The 23,508-nt window shown below is 30.5% G+C and overlaps 1 protein-coding gene across 1 annotated transcript in view; it reads left to right on the top strand.

The window, feature by feature from the left end:
• The first annotated feature begins 7,756 nt into the window (after positions 1-7,756).
• The window catches only part of LOC142326159 (RCC1-like G exchanging factor-like protein), a 57,712-nt gene continuing 41,960 nt past the window's right edge, over positions 7,757-23,508 (top strand). Inside the window, exons 1-3 of the mRNA XM_075368406.1 lie at positions 7,757-7,935; positions 12,151-12,311; positions 18,344-18,446. Of these exons, the coding sequence (XP_075224521.1) occupies positions 7,803-7,935; positions 12,151-12,311; positions 18,344-18,446 (397 nt within the window). The 5' untranslated portion in view covers positions 7,757-7,802. The remainder of the gene's footprint in view (positions 7,936-12,150; positions 12,312-18,343; positions 18,447-23,508) is intronic.

The raw sequence follows: 23,508 nt of genomic DNA on the forward strand, positions 1-23,508 counted from the left end.
TAACAACCATATTGAAGAACTTAATGTACAATTAAATATCTGGTACAAGTTGATTGACCTTTCTTACTAACAGCATGGTACATAATAATCAGAACAAAATCAAAAACGTATTAGGTGACAGAAAATGTATAAATAACATACCTCAACCAATAGTCCAAAATACAAACCTTTTGAAAAAGGATATTTTGAAGTATAACCTTCAAATTATTAAATATTAAAATGGACTGAAGAATGCACTTCACAACAGAGATAAAAACACTCACAGGCATTACACAACATACCAATATGTAGAAACAACAGGACACAGACAATAAGCCACATGTAAATTGTATATACAGCACATAAAAACCAGGATCTTAACATATGCGAGTAGTGCAAAACTTACAACCAATAAAACTTGATAAAAACTATATACTTTTAATTGAGTGCATCATGTTTACTCAAACAGTTTTTAAGATGTTTAAGAATGGCAACTAGTAAACAACAGAGCTACCACCAACTCCACTGAAGAGAGTACTGTTAATTGACTCTTAAAGTAAATTTGGAGTAATCTTAAAGTACTCTTTCTAATATATTGGAACAGAGTTAAATAATAATTTAATTATGAGATTTTGTTATGATGTTAAAACAAATTTATTTGTAATACAAATATTATTAGTACAAATATATTTTATTAAATTAAATAAATTAAAAGTTTTGTAAAACACGACACATATTTACATCAAATATGTAAATTTGGTTCAACTTACATAATTTTTTTTTAATTTTATAAGACAAAACTAATAGTAATAATAATATAATTTCAGTAAAAATAAAGTGTAATATATATATATATATATATATACAGCAAATTCATTTCATGAAAAAAAATAATAATAATAATAATATGAATGTCTTCTGATTTGCCTTAATCCGAAGACATTAATTTAGTTTATGTGATGCTTCAGCAGAGCTGACTTCAATATTTAGTTGATTTTATAATAGTAGATGTGTAGAGAGGGTAAAAACTATAGAAGATAAACATTTAACCCTGCTGTTCTGTTCAGGTCAATATGACCCAAAAGAGTTGTCCTGTCATTTTAGTTTTTTTACTAATGTACTGTTCAGGTCAGTATGTTCTGATGCATAATTTTATTTATTTATCAACATTACCTACAATTTGTTACAAGGATTTTAGGCTTATGAGTTAAATCAAACTTTACAATAATAATTAATATAAATAATCATATAATGTTGAAGCTGTCAGAAAAAGAAAATCTTGAACGCTGGCAGCAAGTCAGAAATGTTCTTATAGATCAAAGAAATCAAGTTGTACGTATTGTTTTATCTCAACAAAAAATTGTACAAAACACAAAAAGAGTAAGTTAATATTACATCAGTTTCAACAATTCTAACTCAAAAAATATGTTTGTTGTGCTCCAATTGTCGATAATGTTTTATTATTTTACTTTCATTAATCTCACTGAACAATTTTTCTGGAAGAATACTGATTAATTTTGAACTTACAGAGCACACGATGATTTTGGTTGAAAAAATCAATTTTCACCCTTTTTGCTATTTTTTTGATAGTTTACATTTATATGAATGGGTTATATGAATCAACTCATATTACGTCCAAAAAATATTATAAATATAAAAAACTCATATTTTTTAATTGTCACAATGCTACTTAGAACATAATACTGAGACTTTACTCATTTCCCTTTATTTGAGATATGTTCAAGTATTGTGACTTTTATTTGATTTAACTGATTACACAGGTTGAATAGGGAATTTTTTTATGAATAAAGGAAAATTATATTTAATTCATAGCTACTCAAACTGATTTATTCATATTTTCATAAGGATAACTCAGGTGCTTTGTTTTTGAGGTTATAGTGTGCAGTTTTTCTTTTGTTAGTCATTTTATCTCATTTTGCTGTGTCTGTTTTTAAGTTTTAATTATAATTTAATAAATTAAATATGCCTAAAAGTAGCAGGTTATTTAAAAAAAAGGAACCCTGAAATACTGGTGGAAGGCCGAAAAAACAGGCTTTACTTATAATTGCCAAGTAAATAATTTTTTTAGAACTTGTAAGAAAGTTGAGAAGGGCTATGAAAATAACATTAGGCTAGTGTATGTCATGAGAATGATTTAGTAAAGGGTACAGTTCTGCTAAAACATTTTGTTCTGTTATTAACTTACCAAAGCCACTCTTTAAATTTAATCATTTTTGAAGCATTATCTGTGAGGCTGCTATAAATGCTGCTCTAGAAAATATGAAGAGAAGTGCTCAAGAAACTGTGAAGACAAACAATGATAATCTAGGTCTTATTGTAGTGCTAGATGGTACATGGCAGAAAAGAGGGTTCAAGAATCTAAATGGGAGTGATTTCTGCCACCTCTTTAGATACTGGAAATGTAATATATGTTGAGCTGCTATCTAAATTCTGCCATGGTTGCTGTAAAACAAAAACAGTTGAGAGTAAGGCAAAACATCAAGTGGCTGTTGTCAAAAGAATAAAGGAGTTGGTGCAAGGATGGAGGTCACAGGAGCTGAAGCAATTTTTAAGCGTTCTGAAACTGTAAATGTTGTAAGATACAATAAATATTTAGGTAATGGTGACAGTAAAGGTTTCAAAAAAGTAAAGGAACCTGGCTGCTTATGGTGCTATAGAAACTGAAAAGCTAGAGTGTACTGGCATGTGCAGAAGAGGATGGAGGCACACCTGAAAAAGTTATGAAAAGGTTTTAAGGGTAAAAAATTATTGATAGAAAATTATTAATAACATCCAAATTATGGTATGGCAATCAGAAGAAATGTGAAAAGTGCTGAAGAAATGAAACATGGAGTTTGAGCAATTTTCTTCCCATGACTTCAATGAATGAAAAACCTTCTCATCAACTATGCTCTAATAATTGAAGAACTTGGTGTAGGTGTAATAAAGCAAAAATACAGAAAATTATTGAAATAATTATTTAAATATTGAAAATTATTGTAATAAAAAGCCATTACTACCTGCCATTGCTGAAGTTGTTAAGCCTATGTTTAAAGATTTGGCAATCGTTGTTACATAAGTGTTTGCATGGTATCCAAACCCCAACAAATCTTTCAACAATATTATTTGGAGTAGAGTCCAAATTTGTTAGTTTAGAAACCCTTATTAAGTTAGGTGTTCATGACAGTGTTGTTACTTTTAATGAGGGTGATATTGGAAGAGTTTTTAAATTTCTTAGTATTAAATCGTGGGTGAATACTTTGATTAGTTTAGTTAACAATGATGAAATTAGAGTATAAAAATCTGAAAAAGAAGCTACATTCTTGTATAAAAAAGTCAATAGGAAATTACAGAAGAGAAAGGAAATTCTCTGAGGATCTATGTGGTGTATTAGTACAGCTACTGCCAGTTTTTTGGACATGTAATCCTTTTCAAGATAATAAGGCTAACAATTCAAAAAAATTGAATAAAAATGTACGAGTATATAAAATATTTTTTAGAAAATTTAGATTTTAGTTTAATAGCATGAAAAACTGTCAGCAGGTGTAAGAAAGTTGTATTTAAATGCATGCAAAATTTCAAAGCTGTAGTGTTTCTATATGGTGAGCAAAAGGAACTTGAAATTGACAAATTTAATATTATTAAGATACAAGATGCCTGCTCCCTTTAATACATTCAGATTTTTGAAAGTAAGTTTATATGGACACTGTTTATCTCTTTTTAGTATTGTTTTAATAATAAATTTTTGTATCTTAAAGATATCATTCAAAAAACCATCTACAGTACCACCCCATATAATGATGCCATACTGTAAAATAGATTGCACAAAAGCAAACTACATCATTCTGAGAAAATCAAATCATATTATTCTGTTTATTTTAAAAAAGTTATAGGCCATAAATTTAAGTTTCCGACATAAAAATGTAATATGTTGGTACCATTTCAAGTTTTCATCCACTATAAGCCCCAGAAACTTTAATGTAAGTTACCTCACTTATAGATGGACACTACTTACATGTAGCTCCATTACAAAAACATGAATATGAACTATGGATCTTCAAAACATTTCTCTAAGGTTCACCAAGTGAATTAGGAGAGAAGGTAACAAATTTTATTTTACTATAGTTAAGCTTGAATTGTGCTTTTCCAACCATGATTTCACAGTAAAAATACTTTTTTCTGCCCATTTGTATACTAAATTCCATGATTTTGCACATTAAATATTAGTGCAGTATCATTAGCAAATGATACCATTATCCATGTCTAACTTCAATAAATCATTAACATCAATCAGGAACAACATAGTTGTAGAACCATTATCCCTTAAGGGAGGCCATAACTTGTTAAACAGGTGTGATGTGGTTTATCTTTTATAATCATTTGTATTTTATTATCAGAATAATTTTTAAATAACATTCCAGCCCATAGGGGGAAGACACCCCTCGTGACATTACCAATCACCACACCACCACCTCTGTTCCGAGCCCTGAGGGGCTTTACCGGATGTCATCTTTAGACCCTCTAACTGATTACATCTCACAGTCATCAGCCAGGCCTCAGTCGGGATGCCACTGATGTAAATGCTTCGGCAGACATTTGCATCAGTAAAATACATATCAAATTTCGCCTTCATGTAGGCCTCAAACAAACATCTTCACATCCAACCTAACATGATTCTCTCAAACTAACTAACCAAAAACACAGAAGCATGAACCCTGCACCTAGTCCACACTTGACAGCACCATTCATGACTGTTAGTGTCTCACAATATGAACAAGTTTAAAGTCAAATCAGTGGTACACTAATACTAATCAAAATTGTCTTACACAACGTAGAAATTCAGACCTAATGAGTTGACCAATTTAGGTCACCTAACAAGGGGAACGTAACTTCATTCCGGTCCGTGCAGGAGCCAGGGACAAACCCCGCACCCCCATCTGATTCCACCATGGTGTCGCGTGTGGCATTACCATAAATAACACCTCCAATACCTATTTTTTCTAACTTACCCAGTAATACGTTGTGAGGGACTGTATCAAAGTCCTGAGCAAGATCTGAAAACACAGCCAAAGATTTTTCACCATTATTTAGATAATTAACAATAGTGTTAATAAATAAATACAACTAGGATATTTTCAGTATTTTTATTAGGTTGAAATCTAAATTGGTTAGATTCCAATTACTTGATATTTGTTTAAATATTTAATTAATCTAACTTTTATTATTTTCTCCATTATTTTTGTGATATTGCTAATTAAACTAACTGATTTGTAACTCTCAAATTTTATTGGCTCACTTCCTTTAGAAATTGATTTAATTCTTGCTTTTTTAAAAATGGAAAGGGTATTTACAATTTTTGAAACATCATTAAAAATTATAGATAAAGGCTTAGAAATTAGCTTGACAATCATTTTAAGAACCTTATTACTTACTTCATCAAGTCCAGGACTAGAATTAGCTTTAAAAGTGAAAGTAGCTTTTTCAACTTTTCCTTCATTTTATATTATGTACACTATGAACAAGGTGGTTTGGGGATATGTGGTTGTGCATATACAGTATAATATAACTGTTGGTTTATAAGTTTGATGTATCTGAAATTGTATGTACTACATCATCATCACAATTATGGCACACTATTCAATTGAAACAGATGTTTCAGAGAGTTTCAAAGAATTTTTATCACATCTGGACATGTCACTTGCATACATATCAGGCACAGTATCATAAATATAGCTGCAAACAATTCAGTTTATTTAGCCTCATTTCATTATTTTATTTAGTACGGAGAGGTCCATATTGATGGAACATTTACATTTGAATACTGCGAGCAATAACAGTCATGCATGTTTTTCATATAGCTTAACAGGAAGTGTAAGGATCAAAGTTAGAGATACATTTTTCTTTCGTTGTGGTAGGGAATCATTGTGATGTGGACCGCTGTTGAAATTTTGAATGTCGTGAAAACGTTCTTCAGTAGTGGAAGCTCCATCGTCACAGCATAATGGTGTTTCAAATAACATTTTAAGAAACAGGTAGCACCATCCCTAAAGGTCATACTGTGGGCTGTTCACAACTTTTGTGAGACCACAAACAAACAAAAAACAGTCCCCTGGGAGACCTCGATCGTCGCATAGTGTAATAAACATTCAACATGTGTCCAGTGCCATGGACCAAAGCCCAAACAAGTCAATTCAACAATTGTGTTGTCAAGTGAATATTCCACGTACCAGTGTGCAGCAAATCCTAAAAAAGGACTTAAAACTGTATCTATACAAGGTATAGGTGGTGCATAAATTGTTAGACCAACGTAAGATTTAACAAACCACATTCTGTGGTTGGCTAATCAGCAAAGGTGATGACTGTGCAATACATTTCATGTTAGATGAAGCTCATTTTCACCTCAGCAGATAACAGATAGTTCTGTTTATTAACATCAGTGATGTTAATGCAACAGGATTGTGCCACCAGACATACTGCAGTAGTGTCAATGGCAACCCTTCAATGACACTTCCCGGGACACCTCATCTCCGGATTTGGTAATATCCATTGGCCATCCAGATCCCCCAATCTAATTCCACTGCACAAGTACCTATGGTTATCTAAAGAAGCTGTACACTACAAAACCTGCTACCATCAATGAACTTCAGGACAGCATCTGAATGGAGATAGTAATCATCCCTGCCGAAACCCTGTGACAAACTATGCTGAACATTATTTTTAGAGCCAATGAATGTTCTTGTCGAAGGTGGTGCCCATCTAAGGGATGCAATCTTCAAACACTAAACACAGTACAAAACTCCTGTCCTTTGGCAATGTATTCCACATAGTTGGTAGTAAATGTTGAGTTCAACATGATCCACAAATGCATTTTAAATGTGTCCTATTAATATGGCCCACTCTGTACAATATGAGTATGGCATATCAAATAGAACAGAGCAGAGTTCAAGAAATAGCAGTTTCCAATAGTAAAAATGAAGTATCAAAGATTGAAAATCATGCAAATGTCAAGGCTGAGAGTGATAGTGATGATTCTGACAAGGATGGTGAAAAAAGTTAAAGAAATTTTGCAGCAAGCACTAGTATACTTTCTAAGGGTAGAGAGATGAAGTGGAATCTAAAATGTTGCCTCCACAACTATACGGATCACAAGCTGCCCAAAACATTACCAAAAATTGCACCCAGTGTCATCGATAACATACTTTGAGACTTCATTTCATCTTTTTTCAATTTTATCAAAAATGAAGTGATAAAATTGAAGGGTCTTGATTATATGGAGAAAATTGAAGAATTTAGACAACATCTTCAGGCATATTGTGGATAATTGTTTCTGGCAAGGGTTTATAAATATAACGGGTAATCAATAAAAAGCTTATAAGATCCAGATACTGGTCGATTAGTGTATAGATACACTATACAAATAGTTTCACAAAAAATAATATGTCACGGGTCATATTGACCCAAATGTATGTTAATACAGTAAATGTGAACAGAACACCGGGTTAAATACACAAAATACTTAAGGATGTAGTATATATGGTTTTGATGAGGTTAAAAGATAAGCATAGAACCTAATAGTAATAGCATCAATCAAATCAGTTAAAGCAATATAAAAGGATGTTTTATACAACATTCTAGAATATTTTAACGATTCATTTTAAAGATACCTTAAATTAAGATTCAAAGTATTAATGCAACAGAAAATATTACAAACTGTCAATTCTACCCCATCGATATAATTCGATACTACAAATATCGGTATTGTACGATGGTATTTTGTAACTATACATCGAAAGTTAATAAATGTAGTGTATTTGTTATTTAAAATGTTAGTTAGTGGTCAATTTATAGAGTTAAATCGTTACTCGAAGGCTTTAAAAACATGCTTGTTCCTTTTTGTAAGAAATTATAAAGCAAAAAGATTACACCCAGTGAATCCAGAAGAAGAAGAACTACCAGGTAAATAAAACTTTATTATTTTGTTTCGGACGTTAACATAACCTCAATAATCGGCTTGTTAGTTGACTAGCAAAAATAGATCTCTGTTGTCTTTACATCGGTATATATTTGCGATCGTCCATATGAAAAGGGGCCGTAATTTATAACTGGTTGATTTTTGAGATATTTTAGTCGCTGATAGAAATATGGAGAAAAATGGCCGTTTTAGTTTTTGCTATATAAGAAAATTAATTTTTGAAGATTATAAACCAAATATAAACGTCTGATAAAATGACACATATAAAGTATACTTAAAATACCAAGCAAGAATTAAATTTAAATATTTCGTTAATGAAATATTACAGAATACAAATTTCATTTTTAATCCATATATACAGTCAGATTTTACCTGTTAGATATAAAGTGAAATTTGTGCTCACACCCGTTTTATTTTACATTTTTGGTACTAATAGTATTAAATTAAGAGTGAAAAAGAGGAAAAAATATTTCCAAAAAAATTTATGAAAAATGAATGTCTACAAATGAACACCAAGACAGATTTTTCAATATAAATTATATTTAAAATTCAGATGAAAGAAAATTTGTACAGTATTATTTAAATTAGTAAAATACCATAAAATTGTTATGTTCTATCAAACAGTCTGACTTTCGTCTCTTCCATCATCCAAAGGGGACTTATTTGATGCAATACCGAGAACCATTGTAACTAACCCAATTTTAGTCAAATGAACTTACTTCTTTTTTTTTGTCTGATTCATAATGCAGTAATTTTGAGAAATTACTGTATATATTTTGAGCAGTTTTCATATTTTATTATAACGGTATTTTTTACAAAAAAAATAAAATACAATCTTGTGTTTTTCTGATCAAAAGATCCCAGTGTCAGAAAACAAGCTTGGACAGTAGGTGACCTGTGCAAGGTTAAGGTCCACACTTTATCATTTATCGCTACTCTAGTCAGTTAGCAATTAGTTTTATGGGCTATGACAACCTCTTCAGATGCTAATCCATTTTGTAAAGAGAGGTCAGAGTTAAGTTAGTCATGTGTGGAGAGATCTGTTTCTGTTTAGCCTGTGGAACCACTGTAAAGTATTGCTGCAGAGGATGAATGAGGATGATTTGTATTAATGTAAATGAAGTCTTGTACAGTCTCAGGTCAACCATTCCTGAGATGTATGGTTAATTGAAATCCTACCACCAAAGAACACCTATATCCACAGTCTGGTATTCAAATCCATACAAAAGTAACTTCCTTTACTATGATTTGAACCTTAGAACTCTCGACTTCAAAATCAGCTGATTTGTAATGATGGGATAAATTATCTAGATATGGCAATACTTACCATCCTGTAGGACGTTTTGCAGAATTTATGTTTAAACAGAAATATAGTCACTACAGTGAGAGACTACACCACAATCTTCCATGCTATTAATCATGTATCTGATGAATAATCACCTTGCAAAGAGCTGTGTCAGTCATCTATGACTGACCCAGAGTCCAACTCCAATTAAACAGAATGAATTAGAATCTGAAAAGGTAACCGTAACTCACAAAACTGATTGCTAATTTACCAGAGTACTGTTGATGGAAGTTGAAGTAATTACTCGGAATTATCAAAATAAGTTCTTTAGGAATGAGCAATTTGATTTCATCTGCGTACATAAACCATACTTCGTCAGTTTTAAGTATCTTAGTAAAGTACTTGATTTATCATTATTATTAAATATTTACAGACTGTATATATATATATATATATATATATATTCCTAGATTTGAAACAATGTTGGCTCCCTCATAGAATAAAGAGTTTTTTAAATATAAAATACAGACCGTATGTCAAAATAAAATAAATAAGGGAGGGAGAGTAGATTTGAACAATTTTTTGTAGATTCATTTTTACTGTTATCAATAACTGCATACCATTCTCCAATCTTTTTGGTATTTAATATTATTTTCTGATGTTAGCAAATCAAATGTTATTGTTATATTAGCTTTAAATTGTTCAAGTTTCCTTTTGACTTTGATTTCTCTAATTTTCATGCTTTCTTTATTTTTCTTTGGCATGCTTGTCCATTTTGCTTTCACATTTTTTCTTTTCCTTTAGTAATCCTTGGAATAACTTTAGGGTAAGGTCTCACTACATCTGGACCTGGTGATTTTTCAACAGGCTTAGTGCATGAGGTTCCAGTGGGGCTTTTTACAACTGAGCTGGACCTTGGCATTCCTTTTCAGATCAAAAGCATGATGACTCTTTAGTAGGGTTTGGTCTTTCATCTAAATCAGTGTACTGATCCAGGCTTGTTATGAAGTCCTCCTCTGTGAATACTGACCTAGTGAATGGCTGTATACCATACCCTTTAAACCCAGAAATAATGTTCTTTCTAGTAAAGGTCAAATCAAAAGCTGTTGCTGTTGAACCAGGAAGATCATGAATCTTTTTCCCTGAATTACTCATTGCATTCCCTGGATTTTGGGCTATTGCAAGGTGCACTTTGAAAGGGCCGAGAATGCAAGTGTCCAATGGCTGGAAGTGATAGTGTGAACGTATTGTTAAAATAATACCTTTTCCGTAAGAAACAAAATTGCATTCAAATGACCATTTCCATGATTATCCATGATTAAAAGAATGGGTGATTCCTTTGAACAGTTTGTTTATTAACTAGATGTTCTGGAACTTTGATGAACAATTCTTTGATCATTCAGACACTAGACAGACAATTCATTAAACCTATGCTGCCTGGAAGAGATTTTTTTCACGAGAGCATTTTTCACTCTGCTGTGAGATAATACAAAAACTGGAGGTACTTATTTCCATTCACATTGATAGCACACATAGTAATTAAGCTAACTTCTGCAGACACAATTTGGCCTACTTGCTGTGCACCTTTACAAGCAACAACCTTCAAAAAGCTTGTACTACAGTCATTACAATAGTTTAATCTAGTTTAAATATTTTGTCTGGGCAAAATTTGTACTTTTCATATACATGTGAAAGGCTATTCTGAAACCACTAGAGAAGACAATTTTAGTTTTAATTTTTTTAAGGCCGACAAAGCCTTGTGTTATGCTACATATAGTAGCTGCTGTCAAACGGGCATATTTTCCTCCAGCACCTTCTGGATACATTTCACTCCTTAAATACAATCACACCATGGCAACAGAACCTGAGCACCAACTCAAGAGACCTCCTTAGGAAAAAAATAAAAGCCACTTTTATCAAAATAAAAGTGATTAAGTTTTAAAAATAGATTACGCATTCTGCTGTTGGCCTAACCTACCCTAAATAGCATAATGTGATGGTTAAGCCTACAAAACATTTCCAACCAGTTTAAAATTTAAATACTTTTAAATTTTTTACATGTTTGAACTTAACTTTTGCATGTTTGAATGCTGAGCGTGTATCCTGGTTCTATGATCCAAATGAAACTAATATAGTTTCTGTAATACATTGCATTTTTTTACATGTTTTACAAATTATAATTTACTTTTGTAGTAGTTTTCTACATAACTTGTTTATTAAAAGAACATTTAAAATAGGGTTATCTAATTTCTGCATCATTATTACAAATTCTAATTTGTTTTCCATCAACCATTGACCCCTTTGGTTTTGTTAGTTATTGTAATGACATAGATTTGATGAGCATTAAGATTGATTTAACCTAAAGCAAAGTTGAATTATACAGATTATGATGTCTTTTTTGGTGCAGGTTAAGTATAATTTTTTATACACTATTGGTTTATAACAATTTAACTATAAACTCTTGTGCTATCACTACCCATTATGGTGTTTATGGTTTGTTTGAGTATGGTATGATCAGAAGAGAACTTCTGATCATAATGCCTCAAACTCAAAGAAGAGATTTTTTAGTAGTTATATCCTTCTGCTGCTGCTATTTATTTATTTTATTTGTTTTATTTTTTTTTCTTACACATATCTGATCATGTAATTTTGTTAAGATTTACTTCAGTGAAAATTTTATTCTGCAACGATTTTTTTTATGCATTTCTGTTAATAAACTACTTGTTTATATTTATTCAGTTCATGGTTATTAATTTTGCAGGATAATAATTTGTTCTTTGAAGTAAGGAAATTGTGAAAAATTAAAGAAAAGTATACATAATTATAAAGATTGTAAAGATATTGGAAAAAAGTACTTCTACTTTATTTTGTCAGTAAAATACTGATTATAAAATTATGTTTAATCTGTCAATAGTTTTTGAATATCCTGTTGGATCTCCATCAGATCGTAGAGTATATGTGTGGGGTGTGGTGGAACATGGAGCACTTGGTATCCATACAAGATTAAAAAGAGGAAAGACTTTGCCACAGTATTATCAACGACCAAGTTGTCATATTTTTGGATTTATTCGTAAGGTAGGTGAAATACATTTCAGGCATGAAGGAAATGTAACTTACAGTATGTGGATGGGAAGAGTAATTCTTTCTCACCTTGGTGGAATATTTGACAACAATGCATTACTTTTTTCTTTCTGCTAATACAGAATTCTAAAATGAATCATAGCTCAGCAAGACTGCTTCTGACCTTTAATCCAGTAATGGAATGGAGGTAGCCTATGTTATTGCACTACAATTCATTTCTGCCTTGAAAGAAAATACTGTAATGATCTTGGAAACAGATAAAACCTATCAAATTTTACTTTACCTGACAAGACATTAAAAAGTAATGTGTTCTTTTTAGTTTAGCGTCTGTTCTGCTGTTTTGAGTTATTTTGATGCAAATTTGAATTGAGGTTGATCTATAAATAGCTGAACAGAATATTGGAAACAGAATGTAACAAAATAAACAAATCATTTCTCATATATACAGATTGTTTTGGAGTAGTTCATTTTAAGCACAGACATATGGGATTCCAGATTATTCTTGTTCAATCCATACTGATAGTGAGAATGTTGTGAAAAAAGGATTTCAAATCATCAGATGGATGGCTTGAATATTTAAAAAAATGACATCATAAAATTAAATATACATCTACAAGTGTTATTGATCCAATAATAATAATAATAATAATAATAGTAGAATGGAAGAGCAAACTATTGTTTAAGGTAAGGTTTAAAGACCTTATACCATTTATAATGGTATATAAACTATCATGATATTTTATTTTTTTTATAATCTCAACTTTACAAAAAAGCACCTCATTAAAATGGTAACCTGCTAAAGCAGAATTTTCATTATGTTCCAGTAGTTCCTGTTATGAAAGCGTAGCATACATAAATTCTATATGATGCACCAGTTGACTCACCTCCTCACCTTTATAACCATCTTTTGATTTTTTTTTTTTTGAGATTTTAGACTAACTGCCTACTTTTGATCTTACTCCAAAGATTGTTGTATTTTGATCCCTGAACATAGGTACACTACAAATCTTTATACAAATCCATTTAATAAAATAAAATATACATTATTTGGATCTCTGAACTTGCATCACACTATATATTTTGTTGTAGTGTTTAGACCTCTCCTTATGAATTTATTTGTGAAGAGATTTTATACATTGCACATAAGATCTTTAATATTATACATATATTTTATAATAAACTATTTCTTTTCTTAAGAAAATTTCTAAATTAATAACATCAATTAGTCCTTTAAAGATAATTTATAAATTCTATTGTTGATCAGAACTACTATTGGTTCAAACTTTCAACCATATTAGCAGCACTTGAATAATCCATTATTGAGTCCCTGAGATGTTTTATTTTTAATAAATATGTTTTATGAATATTGTGATTTTTCTTATAGTAAACTCCTTTGTAACATTTTGTTGCCAAGTAATGAATCCAACGAACATTAGTCTTTGGAATAAATAATTGCCAGTTATCCTTTACATCTTCCCTCATATTTCGATAAACATCAAACTGGTAGTCACCATATGCATCAAACAGGTCCTTATCTTTACCAATATCATTATATATGTCAAAATTACCTGATCGAATCCTTGACAGAGTGTAATCTATTATTGTACTTATTTTGCCAAATGTTGAAACATAATATGCTTTACCTTCTATTATGTACTTAATACTTCTTTTATCCGTTTTTGAAACTAGGACATTACCCCAATGTAAATCCCTATGCTCAAATTCAAAGGCTTTTTCAGCAGCAGCTAAAGAATATATTACTTGTAATAAAATAGAATATGATTGCCTGGCACTGCAAAACTGATAACTTTCCAGCGGTTCTCCTCCATGTAACATTTCTAAACCGATAAATAGTTGACTGGAATCAAAAATTATTGGCGATTCATTTTCTGAAACATTACTTTTATCATATTTATTCCAAAGTTCAATCATTTTTTCTGGATATTTTCCCTTTAAACAGGTTATTTTCAAAATACTACAGAATCCTTCAGTGTAGTTGTCATTAATAAAATCTTTAAGACTGTTAAGCGAGAGTGAAATGCACATCTCAGAAAAGACTTCACTGTAAGATTTTTGAGGGGTAAAATTTACCAGTCTACTTCCTTCAATTGGTATGATTTTTAAAACTGTTTTTTTACTCAATTGATTAGGGAAAAAGCAGAAGACTTCCCCATAGAGACCTTCTCCAATTTTGATACAATTTTTAAGTTTATTTTTTGAGTAGACATCTGTAAAATTTACTGGTGATGTTTGGCCACACAGATTTAATACCTTCTCTTCAGATTTTTCATGATCTAAGAAACTTGATGAAATTGACATTGTTGTTTCAAGATTATCCATTTGCAGTAGGTTTGCAATTTGCTTGTGAATCATTGAAGTACTATCTAATTCTACATTTTCCTTTACAGTATCATGACGGTCTAAAGAATTATTATATAAATAAGCACTATGATGTGACACTTTTTCTTCAGCTGAAGAAATCTCTTTTATTTCTGTGAGGTTCTTAACATAATCACTATTATTTGTTTTTACTAAAGTACACTGGTATTGTGGATTAAGCGAAAGTCTTATGTTCCAATTTCTTATAGCCTCATTTGAATGTCCTTTTTCTCCTGCTAATGACACTTGTTTGCTTCTTACAACTGCTAGTAACGATCTTCTCCATTTCTTTCCTGGCAAAATTTTTGCATTTTGTTCAGTAAGATTTAGTCTTGAAATTATTCGTTTTGAGTTCAAAGACTCAAATGAACTTTCATGATTGCTTTCTTCAGAACTTTTTGTTGAATTATGATCATCTGATGAAAAGTATAAACTGTTATTAAAAGTGATGTCAAATATATTATTAGATATTGGTGGTTGATAACTGCAGCTATCATTCTTCGTGTCATTTAATTTCTCATCTTTTTTTACATCAGTATGACTGCAGTTCTCTTTACAGGCAGTAACTATATTTTCAGCGTAGACGTCTCTTTTTCTTGTTTCAGATAGTCTATACAGATCTGTTCCTAATGAGATGGTGTTGATTTGTTGCATTGGCTTACTTTCATATTCAGTGTTACCCAGGTAAAGTGAATCTAGTTCAAACTTTTCATCTGAGCCATCTTTCTCTTTTATTGGACAACTTTCAAATTGTGTATTCCATAACATACTATCACTTTCATCAATACTTTCTGCCTTTTGATAGTTTGAGAGGTTTATATTACCATCAGAAATATCATTTGAATAATTTTTATCATTTTCATGTGTGTAATTATTTTCATTAATTTTTATTTTACCTTGTGGGAAATAAATATGTTCAAGACTATTGTAAAGCTCAAAATTATTCATGAAATTAGGTATTTTTTTATTGCATAATGCGATGGGAGAAATCTCCCAATTTCTTTGTTCAGATTTTTCCTCATTGCAAGGTGTACTAGCCCTTGAAGAAGGTAATGCACTATTTTTTTTATAGAAAACTTGTTTATGAGAACAAGCATTATGTGATTTTGAAGATATAGAATTAAAATTCTTTTTCTTTTCTCTTAATTGAATGCATTCACTAAATTTACATAATAAATCTGGAGGTGAATGTAACATTAAAGAATTTGGATTTATAGGCAAGCCAATTATTTTTTTTGATGAATTTGTTAAGTCTCTCAGTGCCAGTTTTTGAATCCCTTCATCCACATATGATAATTCATCTTCTAAGGAATCTTGCAAAGTGATAGTAGAAAGTTTAACTGGATTATTAATTTCAGATGTTATTGTGCATCCAGGAATGTATGGTAATTTCTTAGATTTAGTAGAGTATGTTTTACTTGAATTTTCTTTATATAATGAAGCACAATTATCTGAATTATAATCTTTTACAATTTGTGATGAAATTGTATTATTTGGCAACTTAGAAGCTAATAGTTTCTTAGTTTGCTGTTGTCCAGAAATATCTGATAAATTGTATTTAAATATATCATCTTTATCTTGATCATCAGCTGCCTTTTCAAATTCAAAATTTGAAGGTTGTGTTAAATTACTTTTGTTTTCTACTCTCTGTAACTGATATTCATGGTTGTTTGATCTATAATTTTTTGCATATTTATAGTAATTGTATTGATTTATATTAGCATCATTTAGATTGATAAACTGATTTCCAATAAAAAAATTGTTTATTATTTTCTTGCAGTATTTTGCTTTTTTTGCGTTATATCTTCTCTTGAGTTTAGGTAAATATTTACATCGAAATGTCGGACGTGTTGACCGTGATGATCCTGACATTGTTAACTTTTTTATAAAAATATTCTTTCTCCTCTGAATGTATCAGTTGGAAAAGCAAAACTTATAAAGTGAAATTACTGAAGTTAAGCTGTTAAAATCCAGTATTATGAGAATGTATTTTTAATTCGCTAAATGTAGTATGTATAAGAAAATAATTTCTGATAAATTTATATTAATAACTTTATTGTGTAGTAAAAGTTATTTTTAAATAAATAACAGTTCAACAGTAACAGCTGTGTTTTTTTTTTTATTTCTGTTAAAAAATAATAATAATTAGTATAAAGAAGAAACAAAGTCAAAATCTTTTTTATTTTTTTTTTTTTTTTAGTTCGTTTTATGAAAAAATTTCTTTTTTTCGTAAAACTGATATTTTCATGATTAAAATATAAATTCAGATAGTAGTAATAACTCCCCATTATAAAAATCTTGCAGTTGGAATTTGTTTTATTTTATAGTATGAATACATTATAATTCGGTACTAGGTAAAGATTGAATATTATTTTATTATTATTTTCATTATAAACAAATTTTTCTTCTTGAATACAAACATTTCTTATTTTCATAAAGTATTGAATCTAATGTAAATAAAACAAAAAAAAACCTTGTCTAAAAGTTACACCAGTAACATAATTTTTCATTTTTTGTGTTAGCAGATTATGATCAACTTAATCAAAGGCCTTACCAATATGTAAAAAAAAACTGATGCAGTGAGCTTATCTTCTGTTGTAATATGAAGATCTGTGGTAAATTAAAAAATTGCTGATGATGAAGTTTTGTGTTTGTATAAAATATATTGGAAGGAAAGGAAAACTTAAAAAAAAAAACTGGTAGTAATTTTTTCTTTAAAAAGTGCAAAGAAAATTTCACCCACTTGTGCTTATTGCACCTTTTTCACTATTTGATAAATTGTCAAACAAATTGTTTTATGTTGCAAAAAAGCATATCATAAAAGCAAAAAATATTATTCATTTTTTCTGTCACTTTTAACAGTTTCTTTTTTGAGTTTTTGAACAGACCTGGCCATAATAATAAACAGATATTAAAAAATAAATAGATACTAAAAAAAAAAGACTAAATTCATTAAAATGTTATATAATTATGAAGAACATTACTAAATAAGATTTATTAACAAAACACAATTTGGAGTAATACAGGAATATGTTACTGAAGTAGAACTGAAGAATCTGTCATTGTACTCAAAAAAGTAATTTTTTTATTTTCTTTTTATTAACCTCATGTGTAGATAAATATTTTTGCTTAGTAAATAGCTGAGTAGTAAAATATAGTAGTAGTGCTCAGCAAGTTATTAAAATTAACGGTAATGTGACATCCTCAGTATTTCTATTAATACTGAGTTGAGTTCAGATTGATTAAATGAATGATGATTGTAAATTTCATTTGAACACATTCATAAAATTTGTTGTATAAAAATATACAGTTCTTGTTTACTAATCCAGACCTCCAGTTTTAAATCTGTTATTATGGCATCATGAATGTATAATCTTATTTACTATATTATAGTAAAAAATATAGATTATACCACATTATTATTTAACATATTCACATCAGAGAAAAAATTCAATTTAGAGTAATTCCTGAAAGAGAATTATAGCATTTCAGTTATTACAGTTAATAAAGGTTCATCCTTGGATACCTTAATCAACTTTTAGAAGATGCTCTCTGTGGCCAAGTATCAGTCACAAACTTAGTAACAAAAAAATTAATTTAACATAAATAACTTCACCTTAACATATATAACATTTGTTTTTTTTAAGGTGAGAGATGTAACCTGTGGTTTTGGATTTACTGCTTTTGCTGTTAAATCCAATGACAAACATAAATTATTTGGCTGTGGAATAAATACAGATTCTCAAATAGGTATGTACTAATCTATTTTTTACATTTTATTTTTTGTCTTCCGTCATTTGACTGGTTTGATGCAGCTCTCCAAGATTCCCTATCTAGTGCCAGTCATTTTATTTCAGTACCTCCTATATCCTACTTCCCTAACAATTTGTTTTACATATTCTGAATGTTGCCTGCCTGCACAATTTTTCCCATCCACCTGCCCCTACAATATCAAAGTGACTACTCCAGGTTGCCTTAAGGTGTGACCTATAAGCCTGTCTTATTTTAGCTATATTTTTCCAAATGCTTTTTTCTTCATCAATTTGCCGCCACACTTCTTCATTTGTCACTTTATTCACCCATCTGATTTTTTAACATTCTCCTCTAGTACCACATTTCAAAAGCTTCTAATTTTTTCTTGTCAAATATTCCGATTGTCGAAGTTTCACTTCCATATAAAGCTACTCTCCAAACATATACTTTCAAAAATGTTTTCCTGATGTTTAAATTAATTTTTGATGTAAGCAAATTATATTTCTGACTGAAAGCTTGTTTCTCCTGTGCTATTCGGCATTTTACATCGATCTTTAGTAATTCTACCTCCCAATTATAAAAATTCTTCTATCTCCATAGTCTTTTCTCATCCTGTTTTTATGTTCAATAGTCCATCTACTTTATTTCCACTACATTTCAATACTTTAATTTTGTTCTTGTTTATTTTCATGTGTTAGTTCTTGCATAGGACTTCTCCACTGATTGTTTCTTCTAAATCATTTTTACTCTTAACTAGAATTACTGTATCATCAGTAAATAGTAGCATCTTATCTTTTCAACTTGCACTGTTACTCCAGATCTACACTGTTCTTTAACATCATTAACTCCTAGTTTTATGTAAAGATTAAAAAGGAATTGTTGTAGGGAACATCCTGGTCTGAATCCCTTTTTTATTACTGCTTCTTTCTTATGTTCTTTTTACTGCTTTTGCTGTTAAATCCAATGACAAACATAAATTATTTGGCTGTGGAATAAATACAGATTCTCAAATAGGTATGTACTAATCTATTTTTTACATTTTATTTTTTGTCTTCCATCATTTGACTGGTTTGATGCAGCTCTCCAAGATTCCCTATCTAGTGCCAGTCATTTTATTTCAGTACCTCCTATATCCTACTTCCCTAACAATTTGTTTTACATATTCTGAATGTTGCCTGCCTGCACAATTTTTCCCATCCACCTGCCCCTACAATATCAAAGTGACTACTCCAGGTTGCCTTAAGGTGTGACCTATAAGCCTGTCTTATTTTAGCTATATTTTTCCAAATGCTTTTTTCTTCATCAATTTGCCGCCACACTTCTTCATTTGTCACTTTATTCACCCATCTGATTTTTTAACATTCTCCTATAGTACCACATTTCAAAAGCTTCTAATTTTTTCTTGTCAAATATTCCGATTGTCGAAGTTTCACTTCCATATAAAGCTACTCTCCAAACATATACTTTCAAAAATGTTTTCCTGATGTTTAAATTAATTTTTGATGTAAGCAAATTATATTTCTGACTGAAAGCTTGTTTCTCCTGTGCTATTCGGCATTTTACATCGATCTTTAGTAATTCTACCTCCCAATTATAAAAATTCTTCTATCTCCATAGTCTTTTCTCATCCTGTTTTTATGTTCAATAGTCCATCTACTTTATTTCCACTACATTTCAATACTTTAATTTTGTTCTTGTTTATTTTCATGTGTTAGTTCTTGCATAGGACTTCTCCACTGATTGTTTCTTCTAAATCATTTTTACTCTTAGCTAGAATTACTGTATCATCAGTAAATAGTAGCATCTTATCTTTTCAACTTGCACTGTTACTCCAGATCTAAACTGTTCTTTAACATCATTAACTCCTAGTTTTATGTAAAGATTAAAAAGGAATTGTTGTAGGGAACATCCTGGTCTGAATCCCTTTTTTATTACTGCTTCTTTCTTATGTTCTTTTATTCCTATACTTGAACTCTACATTTTTTTAAATTCTGAACATTTTATTCCAGTCTACATTATCAAATGCCTTTTCTAAGTCTATAAATGCCATGTGTGTTAGCTTGTTTTCTTTAAACTTCCTTCTACTATTAATCTGAGCACTAAAATTGCTTCCTTTGTCCCTGTACTTTTCCTAAGACCAAATTGGTCTTCTCCTAACACTTCTTCTACTCTCCTCTCAATTCTTCTGTGCAGAATTCTAGTTAAGATTTTTTATGCGTGGGTAGTTAAGCTAATTGTTTTGTATTCTTCACATTTATCTGCTTTTGCTTTCTTTGGTATCATGACAATAACACACTTTTTGAAGTCTGACAGCACTTCCCTTTTTTTGTAAATATTACACACCAGTTTGTAGAATCTATCTATTGCTTCCTCACCTGCACTGTGCATTAATTCTGCAGGTATCCCGTTTATCCCAGGAGCCTTTCTGCTTTTCAAATCTTTTAATGCTCTATTAAATTCAGATTTCAGTATTGTATCTCCCTTTTCGTCCTCTTCAACTTCCTATTCTTCCTCTATAACACTAGTTTCTAATTCATTTCTTCCGTATAACTCTTCAATATATTCCACCCACCTATCAACCTTTTCTTTCACATTATAAATCAGTGTACCATCTTTAGTTAACACATTATTAAATTTTAACTTATGTACCATAAAATTCTCCTAACTTTCCTGTATGCTCTGTCTATTTTACCAGTGATCATTTCTCTTTCCATTTCTGAATACTTTTCTTTAATCCACTCTTCTTTTGTTAATCTGCATTTTCTGTTTATAGTATTTCTTAATTTTCAATAGGTCCTTTTACCTTCTTCATCACTATACTTTCTGTATCATCATAACATCATGCATCAGCTGTAATATATTCCTCTGATATCCAAGGTTTTCTACCAATTCTCTTTATTCCACGTAAGTTTGCTTCTGCTGATTTAAGAATCTCCTTTTTATTATTTTCCCATTCTTCTTCTATATTTTTTACCTTATCTTTTTTACACAGACCTCTTAACGTTGTCCTCCTCAAAAATCTTCTTTACCTCTTCCTCAAGCTTCTCTAAATGCCATCAATTCATCTGACACTTTTTCTTTAGGTTTTAAACCCTAATCATCTACATTCCATTATCACTAAATTATGGTTGTTGTTAATGTCTGCTCCTGTCAACGAGTTGATTTCTAAATCTTTGCTTAACCATGATATAATCTAGCATTATTGCCTAGCTTTTTCCATGTTTATATTCTTCTATTATGAGTTTTAAACTGTGTGTTGGCAATTACTAAATTACACTGTGTGCAAAACTCAATATGTTGGTCCCCCTCTTTCATTTCTTTTGCCCAGCCTATATTCAACCACAATATTTCCTTCTTTGCCTTTTCTGATGCTTGTACTCCAATCTCCAACTATTATTAAATTTTAATCCCCTTTTATATGTTTAATTGCTTCGTAGATACACTCTACCTCATCTTCTTCATCATGAGCACTTGTAAGCAAATAGATGTTAACAATCGTCGGTTTGAATTGCTAAGCTTTTTGAAATATTCTACTCTCTCTCTATCTTGTTCATTATGAAACCTACTCATGCCTGCCCTTTATTTGACACAAAGTTAATTATTCTAAAATCACCTGATCAGAAATAGTTTTCCTTTACCCACCGAACCTCACTAATTCCTACTACATCTACATTTAACCTACCCATTTCTTTCTTTAAATTTTCTAACTTACCAACCTTTTTTTAGACTTCTAACATTCCACGCTCTGACTCATAGAATTTCTGGTGATCCCTTCCTTAGCAGTCCCCGCCAAAGATGTGAAGGGAATAGTTTACTTCCAGAATTGGGAAAAAAACAGCTGTTGTTTTCCATTGCTTTCAGTGATGTTGGTAGGCTGTGTAATTCTTCCTGTCCTATGTCCTTAACAGCTACTGAAAGAGCTGCTGCCCTTTTTCAAGAATCATTCCTTAATCTGGCTTTCAGCAGATACTACTTCTATATGGTTGCACCTTTGGTCCAACTACTCTGTATCACTGAGCACTCTATCCCTCTCACTATTGGCAAGGTCTCATGAGTCATACAGGGAAGGTTTTTACATATTCAATTATTACTTATATATTTGAATCTCTAAAAACGCAAGGAACTTTTGTGATAACAGTTGTTCAACTTTTTGACAAGTCTCGTAGATTAGATCTGTTTGCTTTTCTACATTTGAGTTTCCTCTTTAAACATTTATGTCTTCCTTCTGATTTGTTTTTATTTAATGTAGGTAAATTCATATAGCATGGACGTACTGAGTATCGAGTCATGTTATTATAAGTAATGGGATTATTAGAAAATAGCACTTCTTCCAATTTTCAGTGAAAAATGGTTCAGTTAACAATTGTATTTTTATTACTTTCTGGTGTTATTAGGACATCATTCTAATTTGGAGTAGTGTTTGTTGAGAATAAAAAACGACAATCATAACCACCATTAAAAAATGTAAAAAAAAAATTATTAAAAAGTTACCTATAATACGGTGAAGTAGTGTTGGAGGGATTCACATGATAGTTCATTTAAATCCATCAAATGTCATCTAAGGATCCATTCCCCTTTGTTCCTATCTGTTTCTTGTTGGAATATTTGATAACTGAATTGATTTCTTTTCATGTATATAAAAAAATGTGTATATATATATATATATATACACATATGCAAAGGTAAAGTAAAGGTGAAAAAACTAATAATATAAGGTCCTCTCTACTCTTAATCTGTTTACACCATTGCGATTGTGTAAAATAGTTGTGCATAAAAAAAGAATTATATATATATATTGAGGATTTTGTAAGAACATCAATGGTGGAACAGCAATTATGAAGAAACAGTGGAGAAAAGACATGAAGCATGGCTATTTCACCAATTTAAAAAATCAGACATATGCTTTGGTATTTACATATTAGCCCATCAAACATAACCTTAATGATCCCATAACTTTGAAAATACTTCAAAGTTACAGGATCATTAACATATTTTACATATTAAAAATATAAGCATTATTGCTTATAATTATAAGATATAAATTAAACAAACTTAATCT

Source organism: Lycorma delicatula, chromosome 1 (genome assembly GCF_047948215.1).
Source record: "Lycorma delicatula isolate Av1 chromosome 1, ASM4794821v1, whole genome shotgun sequence".
Lineage (NCBI taxonomy): Eukaryota > Metazoa > Arthropoda > Insecta > Hemiptera > Fulgoridae > Lycorma > Lycorma delicatula.